Genomic DNA, 18,805 nt, shown 5'->3' on the forward strand with positions numbered 1-18,805 from the left:
GCAGCCCCAAACGGATGCCACAATGGAAAGCACAGGAAAGGTCCGCCTCAGACTAGCGACTTCTTGCCTCTGAACAAACCTGGACATACCTCACCTACCAGGTAGACAAATAATTTAACGTGCTTGTGTCATGGTTGCAACTAAACCAGGCTCTTTGGGACATAAATCGGTGGTGCCGTGCTATGGAACCAGTTTTTAAAACACAGGTCCACAAACCCTTTATCAGCAATTATGAATCTCAAAAGCTTCTAATACCGAAGGTGTTTGTTTTGTTACTGTCGTTATTTATGATTTTGGTGCAAAAAGTAATTCGGGGGTAAAACCTGACGTGAAGAGATATAAAGCTATTTCAAATATTGGTATTTTCCTACTTAGTGTAAACATTCACTGGCATGTTGCAGAAATATTAATGTATTCAAGGGGTATAATCCCAAACCCTACGATGTGTCCTCTGTAATATACAGGGCATATGCACATAAAACCTTTCTAGAAAAGAGATTCTGAAGTCTAAAACATCTGGCCTCAAGGCTCTCAGCTAAGGGACTACAGACTTGTACCAGATGGTAATGTGTACTTGGTATGTATTAGGAAAAAATCGTTGCCTCTATTCACTTACTGCGATGCTCTAAACAGAGCTGAAATGAACCAGCTGTGAGTTTCACTGGAAAGGGCACACACAATCAATTTGGATCATTTAAGCTTATTGAAGACTTCAACTCATAAAGCACCAATAAGTCTAAATCAACAACTCCTGTGATCTCTTATTGTAATAAACAAGATTTTAATGATCTCAGACAACAAGCATGCAATGAACCTGCACTTTAATGGAGCTCTCAGAGGTTTTCCCTGGAGATTTCTCTTTGCATTAACTCCAACTTGAACTATTAGTGGAAACACCGCATGATTCAATCCCTATTAGTGTCACATGAACATTTATTTACATTACCAACCACAGGACAGGGAATGGGTATGGGACAGGGAGAAGACTCAGGACAGCCGAGAAGGCACACTAGATAACTGATTAGGCAGGTAACACAAAGCCAGGTAGGCCAAGAACTAGAACCGGACACTCTGACCTCACGGTTTTAACCACTGGCTTATCCTGAGCCTTCTGACTTCAGGATCCGGAATGACACCTTCAACGGCTCTTTTATCATGTAAACTAACACATCCACAGTTCCTGAAATTATGGGGCGGACGGGTTTTGGGGGGACCATTATCCTGCCAACCAAAACCGCCACTGGTTTTTATTCCTTAAATTTGCCAAGCATTAACTTGCCTTTGCTTATCGTTGTTCAACAGGCAGGCTCCAATTCATCTCTTCTATCTGAGTCAATATCGTTCAGTAAAAATCTTTTATCTTAATAAACATCTGCCTCCACAGAGGTCTTCCAGCTTGTGACAAATGTCCCTCGTTCAGAGATCACTACTGATATTACACAGCTACTTACATGACTGCTTGTTCAGTTTCTGTGTCATGACTAGACTGTAAATACCTTAAGGGTAGGGACTCAGTCTTTCTGGTTTACCTTTGTAACCCAGCACCTACAGAACAAAAGATACTTAGGGGAAAATTGCTGCAGGGCAAGGAATAAAGCTGAATAATAGAAGGTGGGACATCTGAGAATCCAAACTGGGTCTAGTCTCCTAGGTATGGCTGGTAATCTAATTCCTAATTTCTTTTCTAGCATTAATTGAGCTGTAAAGAATGTTGGCTATTGGAGGGCTTTGATTTCATTTTTACAAGGACATTATTTTTCTATTAGACTGGACATTTTTAAGTGTAGGAACTACAAGAACAAGTCTAGGATTTCAGCCAGGAAAATGTGGAGAGGTCTAATTTCTGGATGTGTACAAAGTTGTGGATGACCTCAAAGAATTCCTGGGAAGCAGCAAAACCTACAAAATTGGGTTTGTTGCAATTTACCCTCAGGGAGCAGATCCAGATTCTTGTGGGGCAGATGCTTCAAATTCCACCTGCAGAGCAAAGCCAAGGCAGCTGCTGAAAACCGAATCCTGACTATCTGGGAGGAATGGAGAGGAGCCTGGCCCAGCGGTGCATGTCCCCATAAGGCAAGCACATTTCCTTCCGCAAAACCACGAGAGGATGGGACACTTCTCAAGCTGTGAGGCCTCATGATTCAATTGTACTTAAAACAATGCCACACACATAAAGGAAGGTTCGATTCCACTGAACGCAAAGCTTCCTATGCTCCAGACTCACAACTGCGACATTGGGGCAGGATAATTCTTTGTGTGGGGGCTGTCCTATGAACTTAAATTTTTAGCCGCATCCCTGGCCATTACCCAGTAAATGTGAGTACCTTACCATTGCCCACAATAGTGACAACTCTGTTAGGAACAATGCGGTATTCTGCCAATCCCAGTGCAACCCTCAACAATGACTCTTCTTTGACACCACATACAAGACAAATAAATAATGTCCCCAAAGCTGATAAATTACTACTTGATACATTACAATTTTTCACACTTTTATTTTAATTCCATTAAAAATGTAGTTATATGGAGAGAAACAAATCAAGTCTGAGATGTTCAAAGAGTGGGAACATCTCAGGGAAAGCTGGTATTAATAAAGAGCTCAAAAAAAGCAATCTATATATATAAAAGCCTAAGTGACCAGCTGACCAGCCAACCGGCCGGTAGCTATGGTGCGCACTGACCACCAGGGGGCAGATGCTCAACACAGGAGCTGCCAAGAAACAGCAACTTTGCAGAGTGCCCTCTTGCACTCAGGGACCCCTCAAAGAAAGTGGGACTGCCGGTTTTGGCCCAATCCCCACAGGCCAGGTCAAGTGACCCCTCCTGCCGGAGGGACCCCCGCTCACTCCGCAGATGCCCTGAGAGCCCCGGCATTGCCCCAGGTGCGGCCGGCTGGGGAGAGACTTGTGGAGGTTGGCTCCAGGGCGTGTCCGGCCCATCTCGCTCAATCCCTCCAGCCACGTTCTACTTAATTTAATTTCTATGTGCAAGAATCCGTGCACCAGGCCTCTAGTATAACATAAAATATTACAGACATGTCTTAGGCAAAAGTGAGCAATTTTTCTTTGCATATTTTAAAGTTAAATTTGATCCCATTACCTTTGATCTCTGAAATTCAAGTTCCTCTAAGTATATCCACTAAGTAATTTAACATGTTTATCATATTTATAAAGCAAACTATGAACTAGATGGGACTGGATAAGAAACCCAATTAATACCGGCAGCCTTAGCATCTGACATTACTTGAAAGACATAAATTGAAACAACTTGGCCAAACAGTAAGTCTGGGCATTGCAGCTTCCATTGCTAGTTAGTTTTGAACTTCATGGCACTCTTTGAGCAAAAGAAAACCAAAATATTTATTTAAAGTAATGTTTCCTAAAGAACATGCATATAGTCTATGCGTTTTCCCAGAAACAAATTTGATGAGGAGACAGGCCCGTCTTGGCATGAGTGGGTGTGATTAGGGAAAAGGCAAAAGTTGTAGTTGCCGGCTTCAGAGTTCTTCCTTTCCACGGCAGAATGCCAAAATAAGTTTTCAAACTTTTCAGCACAAGTCTCTTGTCTGGAACAACATTAACTGAACAAATCGCACCTGATTCTAAGATAAAGAAGCTTTGGAGCAAACCTGGTTGGGTACAAACTATCCCTTCCACTCAAACTACCCATGGGAAATGTTCAGCAGGAGCAGAAGAGAAAACCCAAACTGAAAAATATGATGCAATCTTGTTTCTAGGAATCAAGCTTTCCACGCAGAAATAAAGCTAAGACTTCTAAGAAATGATTCATTCAATTTAAAGGGGGGAGGAGAGCCCATTAAGTAGATACCCTACTCATGAGAATTATAATTAGTGTGAATAGGACAAGAAGACCCACAGATAGATGCATCCTAGTACTGAAAAATTTTGATAGTGAGAATTTCTCAGCTAAACTAGAAAAAATATGAAGCATTCACAGAAGTAGCTATATCTGGTTTCTCTAGGAATCATGGATAAGAAACAAACACACACACACACGCACACATACACACACACACACACACAAACACACACAGGTATCTATAAAGAAATAATACAGATTTTCTCATCTTGTAGGGATTTTCACCTCAGGTTAAGGATATTCAAAGGGCTTGAGGAGCTAAGGTGAATGATGAAATCCTACAAATTATATGCAAATCTGTGTGTACACACATGCATTTTCTCTATGGAGGGAGGGGTCTCAAGCATTCATCAGATTATCAAAGTAGGTCATGACTTAAGAGAAGTTACAAAACCCTAAGAGCTATCCCATGTTTGTGTCCTGCCATAAGCTTGGATGCACACCCATTCAGCTCTTCCACAAACCTGTAAAGCTTACCACATGGGGAACCAAACGACCCACAAACATGTTTGTCCCAACACAAGACTATCATCCTGACCATTATTAAAAGCAAATAAGGTTAGCAACAGGCAGGTGTTCTGTCCTCCAACATGAATAAAGGTTTGGAGACTTGCTCTTTCCCCTCCCAAACTTCACCAAAAAGACAGACATGACCCACTGCACCCAGACGTTTTCCTGCCTAGCAGCATGGATCTTTCAGAAAACTGACACGGGGAGGCAAAATGTCACCATCGATCCCAGCAGTTAACCGGCAGTCATGCCACCAACGGCCACAGCCATGTTTTAACAGCTGATAGGAGCAAGCAAACCTTCAAACAGCTTCCCTACTGAGAGAAGCTTCTGAGACTGTTCTTCACAAAACAACCAGCTTTTCTATATTCCAAAGAGCAAACATGGAGTCATCTGAGTTTCCTACAAAATTTCACCTTTAGAAAGCAGGGTTTCAGCTCAGAGGTTGGGCATCGACCCAGGGACCAGGAAGTCACTGGTTTGATTTCCAGGCAGGGCACATGCCTGGGTTGCAGGCACCATACCCACTAGAGCAATGGTTCTCAACCTTTCTAATGCCACGACCCTTTAATACAGTTCCTCATGTGGTGACCCCCAACCATAAAATTATTTTCGTTGCTACTTCACAACTGTAATTTTGCTACTGTTATGAATCATAAAGTAGACCCACAGGTTGAGAACCGTTAGCAGGGTCGCCTAAGACCATCGGAAAACACAGATATTTACATTACGATTCATAACAGCAGCAAAATTACAGTTTTGAAGTAGCAACTGTAGAAGTTGAGAACCACTGCACTAGAGGGTGTGCAGGAGGCAGCCAATAGATAATTCTCTGTCATCATTGATGTTTCTTGTCTCTCCCTCTCCCTTCTTTTCCCTCTAAAAAAACAATAAAAACATATATTTTTAAAAAGCAGGGTTTCTGAAATGGACAGGGAAAAGAGACTGTGTCAAATGAAACAAATGCTTGCAAATCATCGCCCAGACCTGAATCTACTCAATCCAGATGTCCGTGACGTCTACATGCATCTCTGGTTAAACAGGGTGGGAAACGTGAGGATGGAGAGTCACCTGTCATGCGTACATGAAGGAGTTCCACAGACAAAGGGAGAGACAGTACACATTTGATTTGCAAAGTGACTGGGAGTAAAGACACAGCATCTCACTAATGGAAAGACTCCAAGCACAGCTGCCCTTCGCCATCTGGAGTTTCCAGTTCTCTCACCTCCACGGGGAAGCGCCTGCCATTGATGCTGTGCTCAGAGCCTGCAGAGCCATTGCTGTGGCCCCAGTGAAACTCCACCTTCTCTGCTTTGAATCTGCCTGGCAGGCCAGCTCCACTGACGAAATAGTCGTCTTTCAGAAGGATGGCAACTGTAGAAAATGAAAGGAGAGAGAAACAAAGTGAGTTTCCAAAGCAAATTCAATAGGTTTCCTCTGTTGCTTCAAGTAAAGTTTATGATTACCTTTCCTCCTGTACCTGTTAAAAAAAAAAACAAATAAAAAACAAGCCATCTGAATAAATTAGCACATTGTAGCTGCAGACTGCTCTCAAGCAACAATTGACTCTAAATCATGGAAATTCCCAGGGAATGGTCTCAAAATGTCTTATCCATTTAACAGATGGAAAATTTGAGACAATGACAGAGTAAGTCACTCTGAATCAGCGTCTCCTAAAACTGATTGATGATCAAAATGATCTGGAGAGTGAGATTCCTGGGTCTACCCCAAGATTCAAGATCTGGAATGAGATGGGAAATATATCTGATAAGCTGAAGGTGAGAGTCACATTTCTTTAATCAGAAAGAGGCAAGATATCAGAAAATAAAATGTGCAGGTTCTTCCAATTATTAAGGCAACAGCAGTGAAAAGGTAGTGGGGTTGGGTAAAGGATTCATTGCATTTGATAAATATGCTCAGAAAAGTATAGCACAACTACTCATTAAGTCACTGAAATCATTGCAGATTATGGTTACTTTACCATTTCTATTCATTCCAAGTATAAGAAAATTCCCTTTGCCCATCTAGAAGAACACATATGAATGTCCATGTCCACAGGGAGCCTCAATCAACTCAGACCCAAAAAACTCTTCCTTGAAACATGGGAAAGAGAATTCAAGACCATAGAACTTGGACTTACACTACCAAAAAAGTATGTTTTCCACAAGGAATGTGATATCCAAATGCATAAAAAACAGGTTTTATTTTATAAGTGATACATCTCCCCCTTTCTTGATTTCTAAGGTGAATTCATTCATTCATTCATTCAAACACTTACTGGCTGCTAACTAAATGTAAGATGCCAACCAATATTGAATGGTTTATGATCAAAGGCCAAGCCTGCTGATGCCCAGGAGACGCTCTCGTAGCCTCACGGTCCCCCTCTTCCTAAAAGAGTCCCAGTTCCAGTGTCGGAGACCAATCCTGCATGAAAATTAGGTCTTCATGAAAGACAGAAACTAGACTAGGAACCTATTTCCGAAACAATGCAATTATTTTCAGCACTTCTCCATATAAAGGAAGCATTAAATGCAAGTGCAGGAACCCTGCTCATATAAACCCCTTTTTATGGCATTTCAAAAGTCAGTATTTCTCGAACTTCTGAAAAATATACAATGAATGTTCAATTAGTGGGATTGCAAATTAAAGAATAAAAAGAGGTAAAAGCAAGTGTTTCTTACGCTGATTTAACACGCTAAGGGACTGCTCCCCCTTTAGGGCACGCTACGCGAGTTTTAGAACAAGAGCTGTAAAACTGTTCCTGTAAAGGGTGAGATAGGAAATATTTAAGGCTTTCTGGGCTCTATGGTCCCTGTTGCAACTACTCAACCTCATTTTTGTAGCAGAGATGTAGCCAAACATATTACGTAAGTGAATGGGTCAGGCTATGTTGAATAGAACTTTATTTATCCACACTGCAATTTGGATATATTTTCATGTGTCATGAAATATTATCATCCTTTTGGGGTTTTTTTAACCACTAAAAAAATGCAAAAAAAAAAACCCGACCCACAAAAAACAAAAACGGGGGTGTGGGGGGAGAGGGGTCACTTGGTGATCTCAAATACAATATGATGTTTTAGAAAATAAAATATAATAGTAAACTAGTCATACACCTTTAGTTTCAAAGCCAAAATGCATAGGAATTAGCTCAGCAGTGTCTTCAATACCATTGATTACTCTCAGTCTGCTATAAATCCTATAGATAATATTTTACATCTGAAGGACGAAGGTAAAGCATTTTGAGTGCATCTGTTACAATACACCCAGGGACACTCAGCATCTTATTAATATTTGATTTTACCTAAATCATTTATGTCTCTGTCAGGGGTCATTTTACTAGTTTTATATGAATAATTAAAGCATAATTAGGAAACTGTACAATCTGAAACATTAATCTCATTTTTCATTTCACAGTACTTCTCACTGGAGCACACGGCATGCTACATGCACACACTCCGCTCGGAAAGTGGCTAATATTTTTGTTCACATATGAAACTGGGAACAGAGAACTTTCCCAGCTGCTATGGAACAACTTTCTGATGACCACTGATGACAGGGCTCTTTTTCGACACAAAATGCACCAAAGGCAGTCACTTCAGAGCACAGGTGTATTGGGCACCATGAGCTCAGGTGATGGATAAGCCTGGGCTGGAGTCCAAGCCTGTCACATAAGTGGTGTGTCCTTGGGAAGCTGCCCCACTCCTCTGGGCCTCGGCTTCCACAACTGTCCAAACAGTGCCTATCTGGCAATCAGACCTGAAGGAAATCACGCCGGATAAATCCCACGTGGGAAGCAGTGACAGAAACTCAGTGTGCACACACTCCATGGTGGTGACTGTCAAGCTCATTTCTCGAGATGTGGATGAGCTCAAGCCCAGCAGGGCATGACCAACAGGAATCCGCTCCATGTTCAGAGAGAGCGAAATGGTAAAGCAATACGGTGAGAAGTGTGCCGGGCAGGGGCACACCAGGGAGGAGTGGCCCACACTCTGGGAGGAGATCTTACGTGCTGAGTAGATGTTTTGAGATCAGTAAAACCCAGAGAAAAATGGTTTTCCTTTTCTTTATTATTCCTATCCAACAGTCACATCAAGGAAAATAACATCCTAATTTGGTGCTAATATGTCCTCCTCACTCACCTGATGCTCATTCATTTCCACCTTTCACCGAAGAGTAGATATTATGCTAGAACTTAATAACTGTGATAAATATGACTTATTTTCATTGATTATAGACATTTTTTACATAAGTCTATCCATGTCACATAGCATAGGTTTTCCCATTATGGTGCTGATCAAAAGTTTTCTCTTAAAACCAATTTGTTCATTTAAAATAATGTGAGTAAATTGAAGGAAACATTTAAATTTTAAAACAGCAGTAAGAGTTGAATTTGGATAAGGTGACGATTGGGAAGCTAACACGCAACAGCTAAAGATTGAAGAATAATAGGATAGGAAAGGGGGAAGGAAAGGTACCTGGGAGAGAACTTTCTAGAACTAGGCCCTCCAGCTCTCAAACTGCTAGCATGGGTTGTGATTACACCAAACCAGAAGGATGGAGGGCGTGGGAAGACCTAGGGCTTCAAATTCAGGATTCCTTAACCCAGAGACCAAGCCCATCTGATAGCTACCCACAGACTCAGGCTGCACTCTCCTGACCCAGAAAGTAAAATTCTGAGCATTGTGAGAGAGAGAGAGAGAGAGAGAGAGAGAGAGAGAGAGAGAGAGAGAGAGAGCGCGCTAGACTCTAGACTAGACCCAGCGAGTGTGATTTTCAGTCTAGACTGACCACTGTCCAGTTGTGGAAAACGTGCTGCAGTCCTTGGTACCTCATGTCTAGTTCCACAAAATGGAAAAAATACAGAAGTAACCTCACTCATCTGCCATGAGATCGCAAGGCAGACTGTTCAGAACAGCAATTCACACAGGACTTTATGGCATAAAGATTGCATTTGCTGTGCTGCTTAGAAAGGCCATCACCCCGGGGAGAGGAGCTGCAGCTTCCACACATCCCCGTGTCCAGGGCCTTATCATGGGAAACTGCTGTGCCCAGGGGCAGGGCAGGGGCAGGGCAGGGGCAGGGGCAGGTAGAGTCTCACCATGGAAAAGAATTTAGTTGCCTCCTGAGCTTGAAGGGAGGACTGAGGACCTGGCATTCGTGGCATGCTTTGCAGGGCATCCACCAACCACTTACAAATTTAGCTCAACATATCTATGTAATGTGGGCTAAACACATGTTCACAACAAAATCTCAGTCAACAGCAGCAGGTGTCAGAAGTTAAATAAAAATTCATGAGACAGAAAACGAGCTGCTTAATATCTTACCTCCACCATCTCCGACTGATTTTTAACACTAAGGTGGGAAGAGACTACCATTATTGGACCTGAAGAGTGGGGCCCAGACCACCCGCAATACCAGTGTCCGCCGGGGGACACTTTGGGTCCCTGGTGAAAAGGGAAACACTCTGACTTGGATGTCAAGACACATGGCTCTAACTCCAGCCTTCTCCTCACTTCCCTGGGGGCACAGATATTTATTTTTTCAAGTGTTTACCAAGTAATTACTAGGGAACCAAAGGTAAGTAAGTCAGACCCAGCACCTGCCTCATGAAATATGTGGTTGGTAGAAAGGATAGGCCTCAACAACTCAACCAACAGATGCAGACCTGCACGTGGGACAGGTGGTAACAGGTGAACTTCCAACCCCAGACAGGAGAAGGACTGACGGAATCCCCCGAGAATTAAAGGAGCCATGTTGGGCAATGCTGACCAGATGGGAGCTCATGCAAAGGCCCTGTGGCAGGGCAAGTAAGTAGGAGGTCAGAAGACACTGGGGGGGGGGCAGGTAAAGGTTGTACTGGGGGGTAGGGGAGGCTGGGGGGAGGTCAATGGGGAAAAAAAAAAGGAGACATATGTACTACTATTTGTAATACTTCAAACAATTAAAAAATTAAATTAAATTAAAAAATATATATATATATAAAATAAAATAAAAAATGTACCCTTGACCTTCCTATAAGGTCGTGATGATGATGTCTAAAACTGAGAAAAAATAAGACATAAAAATTCAAAAAAAATATATAAAGTTATAAAACTTTCTCCAAGTACTGCTTTAGCTATATCTTACATGTTTTGATATTTGATATGTCATTTTTATTATTGTTCTGGTCTAAAGAATCTTAAATTTTATTAAGTCCTTCTTTGAACAAGTAACTTAGCACTGTGATTCTAATGTTTCTTAAATATATTTTTCTAAATATCTTTTTATTTCCTAACTTCATAAAGGTCAGAGATATGGCTATAACCAATCTTTAAAATGTAATAACATATGTTTTATGGCCCAACATAGTCAATTTTTCTAAAATTTCTTAATGTGTTTAAAAATAAAGTATATTCTGTAATTTGGGGGCCAAAAAAAAAAAAAAAGTAGGAGGTCAGGGTGAATACTGCCCAGAGAATAAACTAGAGACTAGAGAATGAGGTGGGAACAATGAACAGTCTGTCTTTATCCCCAAGAGAAATGGCTAAGAGAAAAGCCTCGATATGGTAAGGAGCAAGAGACAGATGTGATTAGATTAAAATTAAGGAGAGTATTCTGGCTGCCTGGTGGAGAAGGCCTGGGGAAAGCAGCCCTGGATGGACTTACCGCAGTCATTTTGTAGAGAGGCTGGGCCTGGGGAGTTGGAACAAGCTGAAATCCTAAGAGAGGTCACATCGCAGGGTTATCCTGGCTCTGGGTGAACTCAATACTAAACTGAACAAGATGAACAAAGTGACCCTTTAATCATAGAAGATAAGACAGATGACAGTCTAGCAGAGTGTTCTGTGCCCCCAAAAGGAAGATGGGCTTTAAAAATGACCCTCAAATTCTAAATTTACAAAAGTCTATCTGTGCAATACAGCACTTATCTTCCCATGATGTAATTGGTAAATTAGACTTCTGTTTACCCAGATATTAGTTTCTATCATGTGAATGCAGGGCCTGGCACTGTGGGAATGAGAGAAAGGACATGAGCTTAGCAAACATGAAACAAACCTCAGAGTGTGTCTCGCCAAAAAGAGGCCCAGTGAAATAGCTCTGATTTAAAATCCGGGGTTCAGGCAAGACTGAACAGTAATAGGATGAAGAGACCTAAAAATTAAGACATTTAAAATAGGAAAATCTGAAAAGTCAAGAGCCAAGTACACTTAGCATGTCCCCAAAGAAGAACGAGTCTTTTAAAATTGAATTTAAATGTTTTTTGGGGGGGAAAACCTGAACTACCTAGAGAGCTCCCAGGTATTATAAAGTCAGGATTGGACATGCCTAATGTAAATGGTGCTAACCACCCAGATGTTTCCAAACATCTGTCTACTTGACTGATGTTGTGCTTTTAATCAGAAAGCTTGGCAGCCTCTTTTTGAGTGAATTTGTGAGTGAAATGACCATTTCATTGGTGACACAAAATTCAGAGCTAAAAAAAAAAATCGTCCAGAAATGAGGACCCTCAGCAAGTCCAGCTTTAGTGCCCACATTTACACCTATGAAGGATCATTCAGAACTGGGTGGAGGGGGCGGGGGGAGAACAACAGAATGAAAATAATTTCATGGTTTGATATCAAACATATTTGGAAACTCCAAGAACATATACTTGGGGACTCATGTGCATTTCAACCACCCAGGCCCTCCCCATCAATATGTCCGGGATAGAGAGGTTTTACTGAAATGAGAACATACTCCCCCGCAACATCACAATCTCCAGTCTATAAATACAATAAATAAAAACGCTTTTACAACTCTGGTTCTCATTTGTTGCCAGATGAGAGGGAAGAAGACAGGAAACAGAGAGGGAAGGAACCAAAGACAGGAGTAAAGAGTGAAAACAGAGGAACAGGAGATGGACAGGGGAGGGACATTCAAGAGACACAGGAGGAAGGACAGGAGAAGGAAACAGCAAAGAAGTGGATGCTCGTGGAGAGATACAAGGAGAGACCCACATCTCGACCATCAACAGAATAGGAACAGAAAGAGCAAACCCAGTGGGAAGGCAAACACGCCACCCAAAGACTTTCTCACCAGTAAGCTTCACCCTTTTGCATCTCGTGGCACGCAGAAGCTAATTACTAACATTCTGTAGCAAAACAGAAAATATAGTCTATTTTTTGCCCATCTGACACAAAAAGGGTATACTTTTTTCTTTTTTTCCTATTTTTGTTTATATTTTTAATCTTTATTGTTGAATGTATTACAGATATCCCCTTCCCCCCTCCCCCACTGACTCCTTCCACCCTACTCCTGCCCCTCCCCCCAATTGGTATACTGCTGACTCATTCACATCGAATGGCTATTATTGTGTTGGCTGTGGTCATTTTTTTATTTGATAATCCAAGGGAAAAGAGGGCAGTGCCCCTAACTAAATAGTAAGGAATTGCATGTTTTAAAACTTTCTGTGGCACACACGTTGAAAATCGCTGTACTAGACTCCCTCTTACCAATTTCAAGATTGCTAAAGGCTTTTCTGTGTGTTACCCCCTTGGGCAGTTGCATCTTGAGTGAGAGCCAAGCATTCAGGTGCTTCAACTTGGGCGAAATCAGGCATCACGGAGACGGCCACTGACCGCCCTGTAAGGTGCTCGCCGTGGCCTTCAGCGCTGACCCTCAGACCTGCATCAGTGTCCCCACCTGGGGACAGCACACTGACCTCCAGGGCAGCACAGAGGCCACTGTGAGCTGCAGCTGCGAACCTCGGGGACTCACAACAGTTTCCTTGAATGCCCGGCCTTTACGTGTCCTGGGGGGAACCTTGCCCTGTGGATGGGCAGAGGCACAGGGCCAAATGCTCCGTGTACAAGGGCAGGGGTCACATGCTGAATTAGGGCAGTAGCACATGGAAACTGAGGTTAGGATCTTATAATTATCTTTATACCAGCTAAAAATGGCTTGCATTTCTTAGGTTAAGTCCGTGGGGTCTTAGGTGCTACTGTATAACAGTTCCAAGGGCCATCCCTGGCCAGTGAGGCTCAGTTGGTTGATGCTTTGTCCCCTGCCCCAAAGAGTAGCTGGGTTGATTCCCAGTCAAGGCATATACCCAGGTTGCACATTCAATCCCAGCGGCGAGTGGGAGGCAACCAATTGATGTTTCTCTCTCTCTCTCCCTTTCTCCTATTTTCCCTCCTCTCTCTCTCTCCTTTCCTCTCTCTTTCTCTCGAATCAAGGAGAACCATATCCTTGAGTAAGGATTTAAAAAAAAAAAGATCCAAAGGCCAGGTAAAATAAAGTGAATGTGACAGCCCCCTAAACCTTGTCTACATTTTCTGGGCTCATAACATCCTAGGACATGGTTCCTGACCTATTAATCCACACCCAGTTTCCACACCATGGATCTACTGTATTAATGTCAGCAACTATTTTTTTTTAATTTCTTTATTGATTCAGATATCACATATTTGTCCTCAAGCAACTATTTCTTGATCCATGTAAGCCAGTCACTGTGGTAATGGCATTTGTCTAACAGGAGAAAATGCAGGGGGTGGGGGGGGGGGTGGGGGAGAGAGAGAGAGAGAGAGAGAGAGAGAGAGAGAGAGAGAGAGAGAGAATACAAAAGAAAGTGGGAAAGTAGAAGTAACATGCATTATGACAAATGCATTTACTATCTGCTCTTTGTGTGGGATGAAAGAAAAAGTAGTAAAAAGCAAACAAACAAAAAAAAACCCAAAAGCCCTCAAATGGTTAAAATGCATAGGAGGCCATGGCTTATGAAATACATGAGAAACATCGTCTAAGTCTTGAGTTGTGATCCTTGGCTATAAGCTAATTCTAGAAACAGCAAGATTATCTTGATGAATGCATTATCTTTTCATTCCACAAAAATGAAAGGAAAATAACTTTAGATGAAATCAAATGAGAACTGGCACAAGAGACAGTTATGGCTCCTCGGGAAGAAATAGAGAGATGCTATCTGTCTTGTAAAGATATTTTAGACAACTTTTGAGAAGTGGGCTACCTGCAACCAACTTGCTCCATTGATTATGCTGGACTGGATATATAGCACTCACCCCGGGAAGACAGATAGGAGCCCTAAAGCTGTTTTAGGGGGAAGTTACTTTCTGTTTGCACTACGCTGCTTTAAATATTAACTTCCTAAATTCATATTTTAATATCCAAAAGACAGTCTCTTTTACAGATAAGTGGCCTGTAAATTTCCATCAGAAAAAAACAAATACTACTTCCTTAATTTATTTTCTAAAAGTACAAGTTTCAAGAAAAGACATTTGGAGAAGAAAAATGTATTGCTTAAAAATTAATGATTAAAGTTTTTTCTTCATCTAAGCAGGCAGCTTAGATATAAAATCAATGGCTGTAACAAAGACAGGCCATGTGGCTTATGACATGGGGTTTTATTCATTAAAATCTTTATATTTTTCTGATAATTGTAGATTCACATGTAGTTTTAAGAAATAATACAGAGGACCTGTGTCTCCTTATTTAGTTTCTACAAATGGGAACATCTTACAAAACTACAGTACAATAACAGTTACGTTTTTAAACTGATATTCTCCAGGCTGCCTGTCAATACTACCCACTGTAATATTAGCAACCTCCCCCTTCATTTATTTATTTATTTATTTATTTATTTATTTATTTATTAAATATATTTTTATGATTTCAGAAAGAAGAAGGGAGAGGGAGAGAGAGATAGAAACATCAATGATGAGAGAGAATCATTGATCAGCTACTTCCTGCATACCCCCTCCTACTGGGGATCGAGCATGCAACCCTGGCATGTGCCCTTGACCGGAATTGAACTCGGGACCCTTAAGTCCATAGGCCAATGCTCTATCCACTGAGCCAAACCAGCTAGGGCGCAACCTCCCCCTTTAATTTAGACACACCGCACCTTGAACCACATGTGGCTGGTCATTCACCTGAACTTACACAATCCGTGCCTAACAGACAAAGCAAATGAATCATCATTTCTCTAAAATACTGGAAAATTTATGAACTCACTTGACTCTTTAAAGTTTACAAAATGAGAAAAGTTTTCAGGTTTGTGCTTATCAAATAAATACAAAGAACAAAGCAGGTTGATCTCTGCACCCCAGTTTCTAAACCACCATATGCTGAAATCTTTCTGGAAAAACAATTCCATGTCCCTGTTCAAAATTGCCTTTTAATGGTTGCGACTTTAAAAAATAGTTGCCACTCCCATAGATTATTTATGAGATATTGGCCCATCTAGTTGGATGTCATGAATTTCACAGGAATAAGGGAAGAAACAAGGATTTCTTTCTACTTCTCAGCGCCGTGCTTCTGAAGTTTCTGAGACTGTGTTTGTTCTTTTTAGACAGCTGAGTCTAAAATCAGATCAAGCATCGGCACTCGGCACTCGTAGACACGCAACAAGTTGTGGATCACTCCAGGAAGCCAGCAGAGTGACAGACTGATTGATAATCAGCCCCTGGAAGACCAAGGTCATGAATCAACTTGCATTGAGTGAGCCCTCTACTTGGCTAAAACCTGTCACCAGAGATCCCAAGCTGAAAGCTGTAAGAGGAATGTGTTATCTTTGCAGAAGGCTGTCAAGCATCGCAAGTCAAGTAGAAAACCAGATCAGAGAGCCCAGTGAATTGGCCTTGGCAGGCTTCCAAGATGTGGCACTGAGGTGGCACTCGGCTCCAAGATCTGATTATATCATGTGGCCAAGCTCCCATCCACCGCATTCAGGTAGTCTGAGGGGTCACTCTCCCATCACAGTTCTCCAAAGGACACTCCTATGTGAAATACAAAGCAGGACCACTGGTAGAGAAATTCCAAATTGTAACAACAGGCACATACTCCATTGGGAGAGTGGAGGGGGTGGCATGAAAAGTTGTGCACAAATAACATAGAAGTTCACATGTTTGTGCTGAATAGCTACTCAAATGGGTGAAACAAGGACACGACAGGGTGGCCTGCTCAAAAAGCAGGAATGGGAACTGTTTATGGGGACATTATGAAAAAGTGCCCAGAACCAGGAACCACTGTGCTGAGTGAGTGGGGAGCAATTCTATGAGCAGATCAGGCCAACCTAAAGCAATCAACCACGGATAATCTCAGACAAATGCTGCTTTGGAGAAAGAAAATGGATCCTAAAAGTTGCACATGCAGCCAGTTAGGTTAAAAGAAAAAGTAATGCTGTGATCCACAACATGAATGGGACCAAGGTGCTGATGGTGAAGTCACTTTAGTCAGGCAGAAGGGCTTCCGGCAGCCAGGGTTCCTAAAGGGGTAAGAACAAAGGAATCATTGGGAGAGAGAGAGAGAGATGGAGAGGGAAGGAGAGAGCGAGAGTGAGATCACACATGTTTGTTTTAAGGAGTTAGGGTTACAAGAGTTCAGAATTAAGATATGAAGCATATCTTAAGCACCAACAAAAGCCTAGGTAGCACTAGGCAGAGATGTATCATAAGATCCCAATGTTTGTTTTCAGCCCAGACAGTGGAGCACAGCAAAGCATACTCTGCTACTTCAACCTATAATCTATATAAATAAAAGCCTAAGCGACTGGAATGGCCAGTCACTACGACATGCACTGACCACCAGGGGGCAGCGCTCAATGCAGGAGCTACGCCCTGGTGGTCAGTGCGCTCCCACAGTCAACCTCCCATGGTCGGCCAACCTCTCCTGGTTCCTCCCTGCAGCCAGCCAACCTCCTACAGTCTCCCCCAACCCCTTTGTCCGGCAGGCTCCAGCCAGCAGCTAGCAGCCAGCAGCCGGAAGGAAGGCCCTGATAGGCCCTGATTTCACAAATCACAAATTTCATGCACCAGGCCTCTAGTAGTTGTATAACAGTGACTAAGAGGGAGCCAGCTCTTTGCATTAGAAATGGTGAAAATATGATGTTTCATATTCACAGAGCCCAAAGCCCAATTCACCAGAGGTGGTTAAAAGAAACAAGAGAATAAAATTGCTGGTCTGAAGGATGAGACCACCAAGGGGATGACGAAATGTTCATATGCATTCTAATGTGGTAAGAAACACCAACAAAGTAAAATCTCAAGGAACATAAGAATTTTTTTAAAAAATGTTTATATTGATTTTTATAGAGAGAGGAAGGAAGAGGGATAGAAAGATGGAAACATCGATGAGAGAGAAACATCACAGGTCGTCTGCCTCCTGCACGCCCCCTACTGGGGATCAAGCCCACAACTTGGGAATTGAGCCATGACCTCATGGTTCCTAGGTCAACACTGAGTCACACTGGCCGGGCCAAGAATTTTATTTTAATTTGTGCACTTGCACAGCACTGTCCAGCAGAAATTTCTGCAATGATAGAATGCTCTCTATCTGTGCTGCATGATATGATTAAGGTAGCTATGTGGCCACTGAGCACATGAAATGTGGCTAGTGAAATACTATTCACAGGGTATACAGATCCAATGCAATCCCTATCAAAATCCTAACAGCATTTCTCACAGAAATAGTAAAAAAAATCCTAAAATTCCTATAGAATCACAAATGATCCCAAATAGCCAAAACCATCCTGACAAAAAAGAACAGAGCTGGAAGTATTATATTTCCTAATTTCAAACTACACTAAAAAGCTACAGTAATCAAATAGTATGGTAATCAAACAGACCAACAGAACAGAATCTAGAGGCCAGAAATAAACCCACGCATATATAGTCAATTAATATTTGACAAAGGAACCAAGAATATTCAATGTGGAAATGATAGTTTCTTTAATAAAAGATGATGGGAAAATGGGATACTCACATGCAAGGAATGAATATGAATCCCTACCTATACCACTCACAAAAATTAATTTGACATCGATTAAAGCCTTAGGGTAAAGGCTTAGGGTTGGGGGCCTGGGTAAAAAAGATAGGGTTCTCTCATATCAACGTTTCTATCTCTCTGTCTCTCACCCTCTCTTCTATTCTCTCTAAAAATCAATGGAAAAATATCCTCAGGTGAGGATTAACAACAGCAAAAACAAAAACAAAAACAAAAACAAAAACAAAAACAAAACACAAATAAATAAATAGGCATAATGTTATATGTCAGTTATATTTCAATAAGTCTGGAAAAAATAAGTGAAGTGAATTCACTTAAAAAAACCCCACAAAGATTTAAATGTGTATCATCTCTGCTTTAAAACATTGCAAATGGACAGCCTAAGAAAACTTGGTTGGGAGAGGCAATATTAGGCTAATAAAACTGGAGTAGTAAATTTTAATCTTACTTATTTTAAATGAATTAAAATTTAAAATTAAATATCCACATGTGGCCAATGACCACCATATTGGACAGAACAGATTTTTGAAAGTCCATTCTATATTTTTTTACATATATTGACTCATTTAATCCTTACAACTCTATGAGGCTGATACAATTTTATTATCCACATGTATCATATTTTTAAAATCTGAGGCACAGAGTGGTCAATGAATTT

The 18,805-nt window shown here is 41.5% G+C and overlaps 1 protein-coding gene across 1 annotated transcript in view; it reads right to left on the minus strand.

The window, feature by feature from the left end:
* Positions 1-18,805, minus strand: part of PTPRG (protein tyrosine phosphatase receptor type G) — a 696,636-nt gene that overhangs the window by 260,117 nt on the left and 417,714 nt on the right. The window contains exon 4 of the mRNA XM_080675721.1: positions 5,615-5,763. Coding sequence (XP_080531847.1) covers positions 5,615-5,763 — 149 coding nt within the window. The remainder of the gene's footprint in view (positions 1-5,614; positions 5,764-18,805) is intronic.

This window comes from Plecotus auritus, assembly GCF_963455305.1.
Source record: "Plecotus auritus genome assembly, chromosome: 6".
Lineage (NCBI taxonomy): Eukaryota > Metazoa > Chordata > Mammalia > Chiroptera > Vespertilionidae > Plecotus > Plecotus auritus.